Raw genomic sequence first — 16,709 nt, forward strand, 5'->3', positions numbered from 1 at the left:
CCACTTCTTTTTGACTATGTGGGGCTGGTTGTGCAATACTGACTCTGAATGGGCTCCCAGATATGGGGCCTGGCTTTGGGCCCAGAGAAATCTTTCTTCTTAGAGCCTCAGAGTTCCTTGTGTTTTTCAAATGGGAGTTGGAAGTGCAGGTCATTTTGTATTTTATTTGTTGCCACTGTTAGTCTCAGATCTCTCCCTACGGCTGAAAGAAAGGAAACAAAAAGGAACAGATGGCCAAGAAAGGAGGCTTTTGCCTGGTGGTTCCCCTCGCAGTGATTGGATGATAGTTAATGCATCTGAGGGTCAAGTGCCTCAGATCAAGCGAAACTAAGATGATCGTGAACTTCGGAATAATAGACATATGATGTGGCTGTTTTGGAATAGAAGAGGCACACTCCCAGTGAAGCTTTAAAACTTTCTCTTTATTTCTCCAAGCCTGAGGAACTAGAAAATTGATCACCAATGAGGTTAAGAACAGCCACTGTAATTTCAAGAAGGAACATCCATTCCTTAGAAACCTGTAAGAACTTTGTAAGACTCTCAGTGCTGAATTGAATTGAACTTGAAAAGTAGAGTGACAGTCGTACCACATGGTCACATATGAATTGATGTAGAAGAGGGTGGGAGACTCTAAAGTTGAAAGAGACAAGGAAATGATTAACGGTAGAGAAAACAATAAATGAAAGCAGATAAAGCGGACCTTCATAAACTTAAAATCATGTTTGTCACAAACAATTAAGACTTAGAGGCTCTGTAGGACAGCACGCTGCAACAGGCCTTATTTCCTATTCTCCTAGTCTTTATTAGTTTATTAATTCAAAACTTTAGCTCTGGCCTGCGTGGCTCAGTGGTTAGAGCATTGGCCTGTGCGCCTGAGGGTCGCAGGTTTGATTCCCCATCAAGGGCTTGTATCTGGGTTGCAGGTTCAATCCCCGGCCGGTGTGTGTCTCTCCCACATCAGTGTTGCCCTGGGGGTGTTGCTCAATGGTTGAGCATCAGCCCATGAACCAGGAGGTCAAGGTTCGATTCCCGGTCAGGGTACATGCCCTGGGTTTCAGGCTCGATTCCCAGTAAATGCTCTTAAGTTAGGTATCTTTCTGTTGCAAATTAAAGTGTCCTAATACAGAAACTGGAACCAGGAGTAAGTGACAGATCTAAACCGTGAAACTGCTTGAGTCAAGAACAGGAAGAACACAGTGGAGGTTTTTCTGTCTTTGGCTGACAAGCTGGAATTGCTGGTATATAGAAGTAAAGCAGTGAGCTGAACTATTGCCTAGTGCATTTTCCCTCAGACAAAGCCCCCACCACCCTAAAAATGGAAACTTTATGAACTTGGTAGAAAGGCATCTGGATACTGGAGAACTGGGAAAGCCAGATGCCCCAGAGCCTCCTCGAACACCTCCACCACTGCAGCCCCAGTAGCCCCTGCCTTACAAGGGCCATATCCCTCCCCATTGCCAGCTTTGGGTGTCTGCAGCGGAGGGAGGCAGCTCCCGTTGTTTCATTTTTCTAAGAGCCAGAGACCAAGATATGTTCATCTAAAGCCAAGGGGGAAAGGGATGGTTCCTGCATTGCTGTCCAGGAACTTGAAACCACGAAAGTGGGACCCCAGATTCAGAGATGCTGATTTAACAAGATTTTGGACAGTTGTTACTAGCCAATGAGGCCACCCAAAATGACATAATCTGGCCAGCCATTGAGAAGGTTTCAAGCAAACTGTATTGCTCCCTTGGCAAATAGAGGTATGTGATGGTTCACTTTGTAAGACAGCCCTACCAAGTGCCTATCTCAGAGAGTAGGTAACTAAAGCAGTAGACCCCCCAGTAGAAGATGTCTCTGGACCATCCGCTCAGCATGGCTATGAAGCCAACAGACAAAGGACGGCCTCCCAGTAGGAAAGCTCTGAAGCATCCAGACAGGCTATGGAACCCACTGCCTGTCAAGAGAAGGGAGCGGACAGACAGATAGAATTCACTGTCTCTATCAGGCTGGGGGGGGGGCTACTTTCCCCCCTGTAATCCATCTCTAATGTGGCACAGCTCTGCCCCTCTTCCTTCCCTACCAACGTCTCCTCTCCATAGGGGGCCACCGTCTTATTTCTAGCTTTAGGTAAGTCTTCTAGTTCTCTATCTGCTTGACCATTACTCAGCTGGACTGTAACCATAACACGCAACATACAGAAAATGAAAAGCCCCTGGTCACATGGGGGCCGCTGCTCCATTTCTCAGTTTCTCCATTTCTACCCATTCTCCGCTTATTTGAAGGGCCTGGCAAGAGACCAAACCCACCTGTACCAAAGAGCCGCCCTTTAAGATAACCACAGAGACAGACAGGCAACCAAAAAAGATTTTATGTAACATTTATTTTTTTTCCTTCCCATCCCGATCTCGGCGCTACTCCTCACCTCCCATGCCAATTCTTTTCTTGGAAATCCAGACTTGTTTTTGTTTTGTTTTTTTTAACAAAATGTTTAAAATCGTGATTATCTAGAGTCATAACAAAATTTTCTTCTCTCCAAAGGGGGGGGGGGGAGACACACACACAGCTTTTATTCTTATGCAGCATTTTCAAATATCCATGTTAATATATTTTTTTAATAAACTATTTAAAATAAAACCCTTCATCCTTTGAGGTTACTGACATCGTCTCGTTCACTGACACATCGCCCATAATCCATTAATTCTATTCATTTTCATGAAGTGGAAACTGTACTTAAAAAATAGGATTTTAATCCCTGAGGCGCCAGTTAAGACGGACGAGGTTGCCTTTGCAACACGCGATTTAAAAAAAAATCAGCCTTAAATAATGAGCGCGGCTCGCGCTTCGTGGACCAGAGTCCCCCCTCCGCCCCCCAGCGTGGCTCAGTGAGAAAACCGCGTTGGCCGGGTGGGGTCCGCCCGGCTGTCCCCAGCCCCACGCTGCCATCGCCTTTCCCGTGGTAAAGAAACAATGCGCAGCAGCGGGGTCCCCAGAAATCCAGGAGAACCCCATTTCTCTCCTCTCCGTCCGCGCTGTTGGAGAGGGGTTTTCAGCACCATTCCGAGCCCTGGAAAGGTTGATGATGAACCGACTTGGTGTTTCTACTTCTCCGGCCACTCAGTCAAAAGCAGGAAATCAGTCCTCGTGGCTAGAAAACTGGGGGGGCGGGGGGGCGTCCTGCGTCTCTCGGGCGCCCGCAGTGCCCGCGGAAGAACCGCGTTCTGCTCCTTGAGCGCCCCCTGCCTGCAGCCCTTCTCCTTCCCGGGGCGGGCGCGGGCGCGGGCGCGGGCGGGCAGCTTCCAGCGGTGCGGGCCGGCCGCCCTAGTAGTAGCGGTTGAGGCTGCGGGTGCCCGGCACCTCGGGCTGCCCGTTCATCCAGATCTCCCTGAGGATGCGCTCGCGCTCCTCCAGCCGCTGCGCGCGCTCCAGCTCCTCCGCCGACGTGAACACGTTCTTGTTCAAAGTCCGCTCGAAGCGCCGGTGTCTCCGGACCGAGAGGTCAGACGCCGTGTCCGAGCTGCCATCCTCGCTGTCGCTGCTGTCGCTGCTGCTCTCGGGGTCCTGCAGGAACCTCTTTCGGGGCCGCCGCCGCCGCCGGCAGTCCGTGCGGCAGGAGAGCCTGGTCACCAGCGCGGCCAGCGTGAGGACCAGGCCCACGCACACGCCCGACACGAAGTACAGGGCTGCTCGCTCGGGGTTCTCTGCGGGAGCAGAAAGCACGCATTTGAGAGATGACAGCTCCACCACCCACCCCCCTTACACCTCTCACCAGACCCCGAAGCTTTTTATATTGCAAATAGTGCCTTCCCCTGTGACCCACTGCACCATGCATTCAACACAGACTTACCACCCCCACCCCCAATGGTGAATCTGGGTAACGAGTGTCTGAGATTCCTTTACTCTTCTTGCAACTTTAAATAGGAAATTATTTCAAAATGAAAAGCTAAGAGAAAAATATTTAGCACCTACCATAAGGAAGCGACTGTGCTTAGGTGTCATTTGATTAAGAGATGTATCTGTCTGAAGCTCACTGGGGCCTCTACTAGAAAAACCTTTGCTTCTGACTTTCCTCCAGCGACCCCTTGAATAACCTATTAATCATATTTGTAGGCGGCGGCTTCTTCGTCGTCGCGGTCTTCCAATTCCTCCTCTTTTGATAATAAATTTAGAAATAAGGCCAAGGTGAAAGGGTCTCCTTTATTCTAAATACACCACGACAGGCCTGGTCAGCAAATGTAAGCAGCTTCTAAGACGCCCCTCCCCACTCACTTCTTGGTATTCACACTTCTATGCAAGGCCCTCCCTTTGAGGGCCAGACCTAGCCGGCTGGACCCAGTGACTGACTTCTAACAAACAGAACAGGGCAAAGGTGATGGGTGAGTCTAAGATTAGGTGACACAAGACTTTCAACTTGTTCATGCTCTTTCTCTGGCTCTTCGCAGTTGCTCAGCCTGATGAAACCAGCTGCCATGTTGCAAGCTGCCCCACAGAGAGGCCCACGTAACAAGGAACTAAGCATGGCCTCTGGCTAACAGCCTGCAAAGAACTTACATCATGTCAATAGCCAAGTGAGTGAGCTTGGAAGTGAATCCCCCTGGTGGAGCCTTGAGGTGGTGACCACAGCCCTGGCCTTGCAGAAGCCTTGTGGGAGACCTTGAATGAGAGAACCCAGCCAAGCCAAACCCAGATCCCTGACCCGCAGACACTGAGAGATAATAAATGTATGTTGCTTTAAGTCACTTAAGTTTGGAGGCAAGTTGCTATGCAGTCATAATTTATACAATCACGTATTGAAAGCCAGTGTAGGCATTATGGAATGACCTGGTCAGGTTAATTTGCAGAGGAGGAATCTGAGCTCTTCCTTGGTGAGAGAAGAAAATAATCATCTCATAGATAAGTAATATGCTTAGTGTGCCCCGTGATGATCGCTGTATGACGTGCTCAACAGAATGAGAGCCTTTGGGTGAACAGCTTTCCCGTTCTAGGTAAGTGTGAGAACATGGGACATGCCTGGCCTTGAGTCACAGAGCATGGTCAATCTCACAGGACCTACAACTGACACCAGCAATTTGGTCTTCCATAATCTATATTCACTGGTAAGTTTGAATTAGAATAGACATTGTTTTGTGGGGGTTTTGAGACTGTAAGTGAGGTCATATATGATTCACATTTGCTTTCTAAATTTAAGGATATCTCTTAAAGAGATTTCCAGACATGCCAACAGCATTCTTTTTTAAACTCTTTTTATCCTCACTTGAGGACAGATTTATTGATTTTAAAGAGAAAGGAAGGAAGAGAGAAAGAGAGAGAAACATCGATTGGTTGCCTCCCATATGTACCCTGACCAGGGATCGAACCCACAACCTTTTGTTGTATGGGAAGATGCTCCAACCAACTGAGCTACCCAGCCAGGGCAGCATTCTTTTTGCCCGCTGCACAGTATTCTGTAGTATAGACGTATCAAAGTTTATCTAACAATCTTTTTATTGATAGCATATAAATTGTTTCTAATTTTTCACCATTATGATCAATGCTAGAGTCAGTGTTCTTGTATACATCTCTTTATGCACAAGTAGAATTATTTCTACAGGTTAGTTATCTAGAAATGGCTGCATCAAAGGGCATAGGCATTTCAAACTTTTATGCATTCTAAATTGTACCCCAAAATGCTCTATCAGTCCAAACACAGCATATTGAACATACGTGTTTATGATCCCCCCTTCTCTCTAAAACCCCCACCAAAATGACAGGGATGTAAATAAATAAAAATTATAGGTACAAAGAGAAGAGTAGAGAAGAAAACAGAAAACAAGAATAGTCAATACAAGGATAGTCAACAAGCGATGCAAATGCAGGGAAAGGGCAGTGACATCAGCAAGTAAGCCATCTCTCCTTTTTGCTCCCTCCCCCTTTTTAACAACTAATTAGGCATCCATCAACAAACAAAAGTTTCTCTGTGGGAGTTGTGTGTTCAAACAACATGTGCCAAGGGACCCAGGAAGAATCTTGCCCATCTGTCATCTGGTCATAGGCTGAACCACCTCAGTTTCAGCTGCAGAACCAGCAGAGCTAGCAAGCTTGTCCTGAACCCTCCCAAAGAGGTTGAGGAAAACCTAGAGAGTGCTGACTTGGGCAAACATAGACAGAGAGAATGTGTAAATCCATCCTTCCACAGGGGAGATTATAGTACACCATCGGAGCAAACAAACAAAATGAGTTGGCATTCAGCAGAAAGGGGAAGAGAAACTTCCAGCACTGCCCCTCTCCTAAAGTGACAGAGCACAGGACTGACTATCCCATGGAGACCTTTCCATAGTGGGAAGAGATCAGTGTGTGAATGCCCAGCTACCCCAGCTGTGCTGGGTGCTGCAGAAAAAAACTATTTCTCTTCAACACCCAGAGTATTGATGCAGGATCTCCATGACTGGAAGGAGGGACGAGATCAGGAAAGGCAGGTAAAAATATCAAAGGGCATTAAAGTGACAGGTTTACTGTTGGCTACACTCAGGAGTTCAGCAGCAAGTCCACCCAGGAGCCTCTGGGAGACTTCAGCCAAGGATCTCTCCACCAGCTGGCAGGCACCCTCAATACCCCAAGTGCTAAACCCACATCTGCCCCACTCTGCGGTGGCTCCTTGCACACTCTCCAAGATTGGCAGCAAGTGAGTTTGGTAAATGGAGTGCTATCAGAAAAACAGAACAGGATCTGTGGGCAAGAGAGAAACCAGAAACTTGATCTATAGCACCACCTTCTGGAAACAAAAGAGAAGTTTCCAGCAACCAACCAGGTAAGTTGTAAAAACCAGAAAAGACATAAAAGCTTAAGAATTCTGCTAGAAGCAGCAGCAAGAAATGTGGAGCAGGTGTATAAATACAATGTCAAAGAGTACCCCAGATATAACAGGATCAATAAACAATATACCTCATGTGAAAGCAACTAGTGAAGATTTGAGGAGCTGTTCCCTACACAAAAGCAAAATCAGCAATACAAAACTAAGGAACATGAAGAATTAAATAATAAAGCCATCACCAAAAGATAATAACCTTTCAAATAACTGAGCTCAAAGGCACGGAATCTTGCAATCTAGTGGGAAAAAATTCAAAATAGCTCTTTTGAGGAAACAATGAAAGACAAACACCAAAGACAATACAACAAAATCAGGGAGGGAAAAAACAAACAAACGTGAACAAAATGAGAAGTTTAGCAAAGAGACAGAAACTATAAAAAAGAACCAAACACAAATTCTGGAGCTGAAAAATTCAATGAATGAAACAATTTCAGTACAGGGAAACTGCAGCAGGGCAGATCAAATGGAAGACAGAATGAGCAACCTAGATGATAGAAACCTTGAAATAACCCAATTAGAGGTGAACAAAGGAAAAAGAATGAAAAAAAGTAAAGAAAGCCTACATGATGATCTATGGGATTCAATCAAACATACAACTATTAGCATAATAGGTGTCCAGAGGAGAAAACAGGAGGGAGGGATCCGAAAGTTTATTTGAAGAATAGCTGAGAACTTCCCAACCCTGGGGAGAGACATGGGCATCCAAGTTCACAAAGTCAACAGATCACCCTTTAATCTCACGCAAAAAGACCTTCTCCAAGACACATTATAATGAAACTGTCAAAAATCAAAGAAAGAAAGATTCCTAAAAGCAGCTGAGAAAATACTGTAACCTCCACAGGAACCCTCACTAAGCCATCACCAGATTTCTCAGCAGAAATCCTACAGGCCAGGAAAGTAGAATGACACATTCAAAGTGTTGGAGGGGAAATTGCCAGCCAAGAATACTCTATCTGGAAAAGTTATCCAGATATGAAGGAGGGATACGTTTTCCGAAGAAACAAAAGCAGAGGGAGCTCATCACCGTTAGATTTGCCTTGCAAGAAATGCTGAAAGGAGTCCTTCAAGCTGAAATTAAAAGATGCCAATTAGTGACATGAAAACATATGAAAGTATATAACACACTTGTAAAGGTAAATATATAGTCAGACTTAGAAAACTCTAGTTCTGTAATAGGATAGTGTGTTAGCCACTTAATTATAGGATAAAGGTTAAAGGTTAAAGAAGTAAAAATAATGTTAACTACTACAATCTGTTAATAAAGACACAATATAAAAAGAGATAAATTGTGACATCAAGAATATAAAGAGGGAAGTAAAAGGGTGGAGCTTTTGTATGCAATTGAAAGCTTTCAATCTTTCACCAATGTTATGATGTTAGCTGTGGGTTTGTCAGTTAGGATTTTATTATATTGTGGTATGTTCCTTTTAGACCCAATTTGTTGAGGGTTTTATCATCAAAGTATGTTGTTGTAGTTCATCAAGTCCTTTTTATGCATCTAATGAGGTGAGCAAGAACAAAGAAGCACATGAAATCACTATCTCAAAGAGAAACCTGCATTCCCATGTTCATAGCAGCATTATTTACAATGACCAACACATGGAAACAACCTAAGTGTCCATCAGCAGATGGAAGAATACACATACACACACACACATATATATATGTGTATATATACACATATATATATGAAAATTCAGCCCTAAATAAGAAAAATCCTGCCATTTGGTACAACATGGATGGATTTTGGGAGGACTATGCTAAAATTGAGATATATTAACAAATAAAAATACTGTTCATATCACTAATATGTGGAACCTAAAAAAGTTGAACTCATAAAAACAGAGTAGAATGCTGATGACCAGGGACTGCAGAGCAGGGGAATTGGGGAGATGCTGTTTAAAGGTACAAATTTGCAACTAGTCAATAAGTCCTGGAGATCCAAGGCACAGTGATTCTAGACAACAGCATAGTGATTATAGACCACAGTATTGTGTTACAGACTGCAAAGTTGCTAAGAGAGTGGATCTCTAATGTTCTTAGCACAAAACAGTGATAATAATTATGTGACATGATGGAGGTGTTAGCTCATGTGACGATGGTATTCATTTTGCAATACATAAATGTAGCAAATCAACACGCTGTCACCACAGATCTACGCAATAATATATGTTAAGTATATTTCAATAAAAATAAATAAATGAATGAATGAATGCAGTGGAGAAGCCTGAAACTGACTCTGCCCAGCTGATCTTCAGCAAACACAGGGAGAACTGAGAGAGCTCTTGCCTTGAGGAGCTTAACATTCCAGCAGGGAAGCTGACCCGCCGGTCCCAGTACCACGGGAAGTGCTACAAGAGAATCATGGAGAGGGATCTCTGGAAACACAAACGTGAGTAGAAAAGCGAAGTGGGGATACGGAGATCCGAGAGGGCTTTCTAGGAAGATTTGCAAACCGATGCTTTCACTAGAGAGGAAAACCATCAGGCAGACCTGCATCTGGAGCCTCATCTCAGCCCGACCTTTCAAACAAAGATAACAGTCCTGCCTACCCTGCTGAATCGTGCTCAAGGTTAAAGGTATTTCAGGTGACCGGCAAAAAGGGATTGCCCCAGATCCTGGCAAAGAGAGGCATTAAGTAAATGATAGCTCACTTGTGTTCTTTCTTTCCTGCCTCCTTTCCTTCCTTTCTTTTTTTATCTATCATCTATCTATCTATCTATCATCTATCTATCTATCTATCATCTATCTATCTATCTATCTATCTATCTATCTATCTATCTATCTATCTATCTATCTATCATCTATCTATCATCTATCTATCATCTATCTATCTATCTATCTATCTATCTATCTATCTATCTATCATCTGTCTATCTGTCTATCTGTCTATCTATCTATCTATCTATCTATCTATCTATCTATCTATCTATCTATCTATCATCTATCTATCTATCTACCTATCATCATCTATCATCTATCTATCTATCTATCTATCTATCTATCTATCTATCTATCTATCTATCTATCTATCTATCATCTATCTATCTATCATCTATCTATCTATCATCATCTATCTATCATCTATCTATCTATCTAATCTACCAATCTATCATCTATCATCTACCTCCCTCTGTCCGCCCATCTATCTAATCTACCTGTTCCTTCCTCCTTCCCTCTCTACCTTCCTTCCTTTCCTCACCCCACCCTCTCGCCCCGAGTGTCTGTCCCTGTCTTCTCTCTCTCACCCTCTCTTCACCCCACCTATTATAAAGGTTAACTTTGAAGGTGGTTACCAAACTGGATCTTCAAACCACTGTTCTCCCTCTAGCTTAACTAGTCCATCCTGTCCTGCCACCTGATCAGAAAACATCCTCTTTTGCCTACAGCAACCTCAGACACGGTTCCGGGGGAGGCCGGGTAGAAGCAGCCACAGAGGACAAGGGAGTTTACTGGGCCTCACGGATCCTGAGCGGGTGACTCAGGGCTGACTTTCAGAGCTGATATAAACTGTGTTGCTTTTCTTCATTATTCTTCTGCAAACATAAAAACTGGAGCTCTATCGGGATTGTGTTTTCTCTTCTCTGCTCCAGGTCACTTCCTCTTGGCCAGTGACCTACCCTGGTCTTGAGCAGATCCAGACAGCTGTTAATTGCCCAGGAAGCAGAGTGGGGAGGGCTATTGTCGCTGTTTTCCCTCAATAAATAAAAATAAATGTATTGCTGTATCTTGCTTCCTGCAGGATCATTGTTTGCCTGGGCAGGAAGAGGCTCTATGTGGAGGTCCTGGGGCTAATATCGTTTGCACCCCTGGAGGTCAGATCAAGTCCTGCAGATTCTACAGGACACAGAGCAACACCAGTCCAGGCCAGGTCCCCTGGTCACCCTGCAAGTGGAACCTTTCCCCTGCCTGAACTTTCTTATTGGCCCCAAAGCTTGCAATCCCTTCAGTGGAAAAGAAAGAGTGTTACAAATAGGCCTTAAAGATAATCACTGGGGCTTGTGTGGCATCAGGGAGTATCCAGCACAATCCCTTCTCTGAACTTTAAGGCACTGCAGGATGTCTCTTTATGGGGTTCTGCACCCCTCCCCATGAAAAGTGAAGACCACGAGCTCTCCTGCCCTCCCTGAAATGCTGGAGAAGCCTCCTTCCTCCCTCCACCCCTGACTTGCTCTTTCTGAGGAAGGAGCATTGTTGAATCACTGTCCCCACTAGGTGGGCTGTGGGGTATGTTCCTGCGCTTTCGCTTCTTTCATCTTCTCCTCTCTTCCCTTATCCCTCCTTCCCCGCCCCCCCCCCCCAGCAGCAACACGCACCCCAGAAGGGGCTACCCATGACCCTGCCCTCATCCTGACCCGCCCACTCGCTTTTCTCCCCCTGCAGTGGGACAGGCCCTAGTCAGTCCTACAGCCCTAGGACTCAGCGGAGCCAGACAGAAGCCCTGGCCCACTCTCTGATCTGCTTAACCCTGCAGCAGCTCATACTGTGCTCTGACGCTTTTCCAGCTCCTCTGAGTCGGAAACGGAGGAAAAGTGCGATGAATCAGCCCCTCCAAACTAGGCAGCACTTTACGTAGTTGTATTATAATTAGTTATGTAACCATTATTTTTCCCACATTTACAGCGAGAAAGCAAAATCCGTGAGTCACTTTGAATTTCCAGAGCATCCAGCACAGTGCCTTGTTTATGTTACGTGTCTCTTTATTTACTGAATTAAATCGTGAATAATGCACAACTTCTCTCTATATAACAGTACAACATTAAAAGAGTAGAGGGGAACATTTATAAAATCACCATAATCTCACAAGCTGAATATGTAGGAAAGAGAATTTTCTTCTCTCCTATTTTCTCTCATAGAAACATGTAGATATTTGTTTATATTTGCGTGGTTATAGTACAGAGATTTCCCATATACTCCCAGCCCCACACATGCAGAGCCTCTCCCATTATCAACATCCCCCTGCTCGAGTGGTACATTTGCTGCAATTGAGAACCTCCACTGACACATCATAACCACCCAAAGTTTATAGTTTACCCTGAGATTTACTCTTGGTGTAAAGATTTACATCCTATGGGTTTGGACAAATGTTCAGGGCCATGTTTACATGTCACATAGAGTGTTTTCATGGCCCTAAAAATCTTCTGTGCTCCACCTATTCATCCTTCCCCTCAAGGATAAACATTTCCTACAGTATATAACATCTTTCTTTACTAGTGCATCATCTTCCCCTCAACCAGGCCTAACAATTGCTACATAGTAGTCTATCCAGCCAATGCACCATGAGTTCCAAAAAGGGTTTTCTATCTTTAGGTATTTAGGTTGTTGCATTTTTTTAAATTAAAAATAATGATGGAAGAAATATTTTTGTGCTTAACACTACTTCTAATCTTGCTTGTTTGTTTCCTTATAATAGATTCTCAGAAAAGGAATCTCTGTGTCAAACAGGATACCTATTTTTATATCTCTTGATACATATTGCCAAGTGGCTTTTCAAAAGTGGTACATTAATTTATCTTACTATGAGTTGTGTATGAAAATACCACTTTCACCAAACCCTCTCCAGGAGGGGATATTCCAACTGTTAAAAATTTTTTCAAATTTTATAGGTCAGTAAATTGTTATTTATTCCACAAAAGTTTACTGTGAGTCTACAATGCCTTTGGGGCTAGAGACATAAAGGTTCTCAGCCTTCACAGGATTCCCAGCATAAAGGGGAATAACATAAAACAGAAACTACAGTACTTTCTAAAATCCCCATATTTGTGAATATCATTTGAGTGATGTTGGGTTAGGGTCCTTGCTTACGAGAGACTACCTCATTCATGACGAGCTCATAGAAAAAGTGATTCATTTTCTGGCTACTGCTACACAGTACACACTGCTGCACTTGCAAAGAATATTGGTTAAATAAATAAAAATTAATGATCCTCCAAAATTTCTGTATTGAAAAAAGTTACAATAAGCAAAGTCAAAAGACAAACAGGAAAAATATTTGAAATATGTAATACAAAGAGCACATAGGGAGAGCATTAAGAAAAAGACCAACAACCAATAAAGAAAATGGACAAAAGATCTGAATAGTTAGCAGAATAATAAATACAAATGGGCCTTAAACATATGAAAAGATGCTCACCTAAGGCAGGGATTGGCACACTGTGGCTCACAAGCCAAACCTGGCCGGCTACTGTTTCATTATTGGCACAGGGCCATACACATTCATTTATATTTTCTCTGTGTCTGTCCCAAGCTACAGTGCAGAGTTGAATAGTTAGAACAGAGACTGTACAGCCTGCAAAGCTGAAAATCTTCACTATCCGACCATTTAAAGAAAAAGTTTGCTGACCCGTCACCTAGAAAAACAGAAATTAAATGACAATTGAATGTTATTTTTCATCTTTCAGACTGTCAAAAATCCAACAGTTTGAAAATACTATTGCAGGACCTTCTTATACTTATAAAGAGTAAACTGATAAAACTCTTTAAATGGCAATTGGGTAATATTTGTCTTAATTAATCATTTATATACACTTTGGTCCAGAAATTCCACTTTTGGAAATTTACTCTTCAAAAGTACTTGAACATGCGTGTATGCAACAGTTATTTATTGCAACGATTCTGTTGCCCTGTTTGAAAAGATATGAACTATTCCCTCTGACTATCAATAACAAACTGGTTAAACTGTGGTTCATATATACAATGAAACAATATGTAGTTGTCTAAAACAATGTGGAAGCTCTCTAGACACTGATATGACACATCTTCACGGTATGTTGTTCCGTGAACAAAGCAAAGTAGCAAACAGTATGTAGGCTTTGCTACCTGCGCATAAAAGGGGGGAGGCTGAGCGTGCATGTTCATGTTTTCTTATATCTGCACAAATAACTATAGAAAGATGCAAAGAGACCCAGTGATGGGTCAAACTTGGGGACTGGATGGAGGGGACAGCTCTGGGGTAAGACTTCTCACTGTGGGTCTTTTTCCATCGCTTGATCATTGAGCCACGTGCATGCACTGATGTGTCGAGCATCTAATAGGTGCCAGGTACTGTTCTAGATGCTGAGGATATAGCCGTCAACAAAAGACAGAAAAGGTTCTGTGCTCCTGGGAACTTATGCTCTCATAGAAGAGTCAGGTAATAAACAAGATAAATAAATAAAATACGTAATATGTTAGGTGGCGATCAGGAAACAACAGGAAAAATGGGTAGGAGGACATGAAGCGCTGAATGCACGCTGGAGGGAAGGAGGCAGACAGAGCGACAGAGCTAACCTCGCTGAGAAGGTGACTTAGGAAAAGTCTAAAGGAAATGGAAGAGGGAGCCTGCAGAATGTATTATCAATTCAAAACATGAAATTGAAAAGAGCAATCATTCCATTTAAACTTTCTAACAACCCTATTAGAAGTTATTACGGCGGTTATTATTATTAATGAGATTATCACTCTCATTATAAATGATGTTATGATCCCAAGGGGTTGCTTGCAAAAGTTGAAACCAGAAATGCTAACGCTTCCAATCCAAGTGCTAAGATAGAGGGAAACAAACACACAAACAAACAAAAAGCTATTTTTGGAGAACACAAATGGGTGCCTCAGCCAAAGTGGAGAGTAAAGGGAGAGGATGACACTGTCCCAGGTCTAAAGACTGGGAGGGAGTCAGCGAGTCCAGGCCTGGAAGGAAGAATCTTTGGAAAAGAAAATGACTGTGTAAAAGCAAAGAGGTGAGGAAAGGTCAGGCAAGAGGTTTAAAAAGACTAGAGTGTGGCTTTGGTCAGGGAGGGCTATGACTAAATAAGGGCATGGAAATGTCAAGGTCAGACCCTAAAAGCTCTTGGAAGGCACATAACAAACTGCAGGTTGGAGCACCTCAAACCATCCCCAAGACCCTTTTCCTTGCTTGCCTCTACTCTAGAGCATGCTTTTTCAACTTTAGCACTACTGATATCTTGAACCAGTTAATTCTTCGTTGTGGGGGGTTGTCCTGAGCATTACAGAATGTTTCTCCACCTGCTAGATATCAGTAGCAGCCACCCTCCCTGCTCCAGTTGTGACAACCAACAATGTCTCCAGACATTGGCTGCAATACCCTCCACCTCCCATAGGGCAAAATTGCCCCTGGTTATGAACCACTGGTTTGGAGGTTTAAAAAGCTAAAATTCTCATTTTTTTTTCCAGCCTTCCTTGCAGCTAGAGATGGCCAGGTGACATAGTTCTATGAGAGCAGATCTACTAGAAAATCCTTCCTTCTACTGCTTTTTTTTATCTTGAGTGAAGCAACGAAAGCAGCCACTTTGCAACCATGAGATGACAAGCATTAAAAAAAGGCCGTGAGAATCACATGGACATTGCTAACTACATTTAAGGTAAAGTATGTTGCCTAGATTTTTGAGGCCATGGACTAATGCTAGCAAGCACCTACCTCCGGACTTCTTGTTTTGTGGGTAACATAACTCCTGTGTGTTTAGGCCACCAAATTGAAATTTTCTATTATTTGCAGATGAAAACAATTCTAACTGTGAAATCATACAAAGCTTCCTGAATTTCATCCCAGAGATAGTGAGGATCCACTAAAGGATTCTAAAAAATAAAAAGAATTCGATCATCACACCTACATTTTGGAAAGATCATTTTCTACAAAATACAGTCTGTGAAGCAAGATTGGAGGCAGGTGCCGTGGAAAATGCGATTATGGCGAGGCAGACAAAAACATGATGGGGTTGGGAATGAAGCGGAGGGGACACATTTGAGGGACATTCAGAGGCAAAATGGACCAACCCTGAGCAATTGGATACGGGCAGTGAAAATGTTTCAAAGGCTGAAACTTATATTTCTGGTGTATCTGATGCCCTAAATGGTACACGAAAGAAGGAGTATGTTTAAAGAGAAGAACAGTGTTCGATTCTAGCTAGGGTGAATGTGGAATGCTCCTGGCTCATCCAAGGGGTAACGTTAAAGGCACTGAGATACACCGTTTGAAAGTCAGAAAAGAGTAAGAAACTGGTAATTTAAAATATGTATATATGATAAAATTCAAAATTTTAAATGCCAATAAAATAATAATACTTATTACAAAAGTAATATCAATGAAGTATAGAATACTTAAATATAGCTAAGCAAACAAAAATTCCAAATACACAGACAGATACTTAAAGAGCCCCAGCATCCAGGTGTAATTTACAGTAAAATGTGGTTACATGTACATGGAAATACACACACGTAAATGGTATTATACTGCAAATGCTGAATGATAACAGGCCTTGTTCACTAACAGCATATCATAAACATCTTTCTACTTCAATTAATATCCACCCATTTTTTTAATATATTTTTTTTACTATTACAAACAGTTCTGAGATCAACTTTCCTCATAGTAAAATTTTTGCCTCTATCCCTAATTATGTCCTCAGGATAAATTCTGAGATGTGGAGGAATTGCTCACTATATAGTATATGTGTTTTTGAGGTTTTTGACAGACACTCATAAATCATTCTCTAGAGAGGTTGCAGCAATTTACAGTCCCTCAGCACCATGTACAAGTAATTACCTCCCCACATTTCCCCAAAACTGAAGTTATATACTTAATCACTCATATCTTTGAGAATTTTGTAAAATTAAATGTTAACCTCACTGATGCTTTTATTTCGCATTTGTTTAACTGCTAGAATTTGAGCCGTTTGTGTTTTATGAGCAATTTGTATTTTTCCTTTGGCAAACTGCTGATTCTTGTCCGTTGACCACTTTCATTTCAGTATACTTACCTTTTATTGATTTGTAAGAGCTCTTTATACGTTATAAACTTCAACCTTTCATCAACGCTATATATTTTTTTTCTTAGTTTGCATTTGCCATTTATTTTTAGGGTATGTTTTGATCAACAGATATTTAA

The 16,709-nt window shown here is 42.7% G+C and overlaps 1 protein-coding gene across 6 annotated transcripts in view; it reads right to left on the bottom strand.

Moving 5' to 3' along the window:
* Nucleotides 1-213: 213 nt before the first annotated feature.
* The window catches only part of EVA1A (eva-1 homolog A, regulator of programmed cell death), a 78,643-nt gene continuing 62,147 nt past the window's right edge, over nt 214-16,709 (bottom strand). For 5 of the 6 annotated variants that reach the window (XM_081157020.1, XM_081157018.1, XM_081157019.1 and 2 more), the window contains one exon: nt 216-3,680. In XM_081157020.1, the coding sequence (XP_081013146.1) occupies nt 3,301-3,680 (380 nt within the window). In that variant the 3' untranslated portion in view covers nt 216-3,300. Of the gene's footprint in view, nt 3,681-16,709 lie in introns of all 6 variants that reach the window. The other variant, XM_081157023.1, reaches the window with a different exon arrangement.

Source organism: Miniopterus schreibersii (genome assembly GCF_964146895.1).
Source record: "Miniopterus schreibersii genome assembly, chromosome: 13".
NCBI lineage: Eukaryota > Metazoa > Chordata > Mammalia > Chiroptera > Miniopteridae > Miniopterus > Miniopterus schreibersii.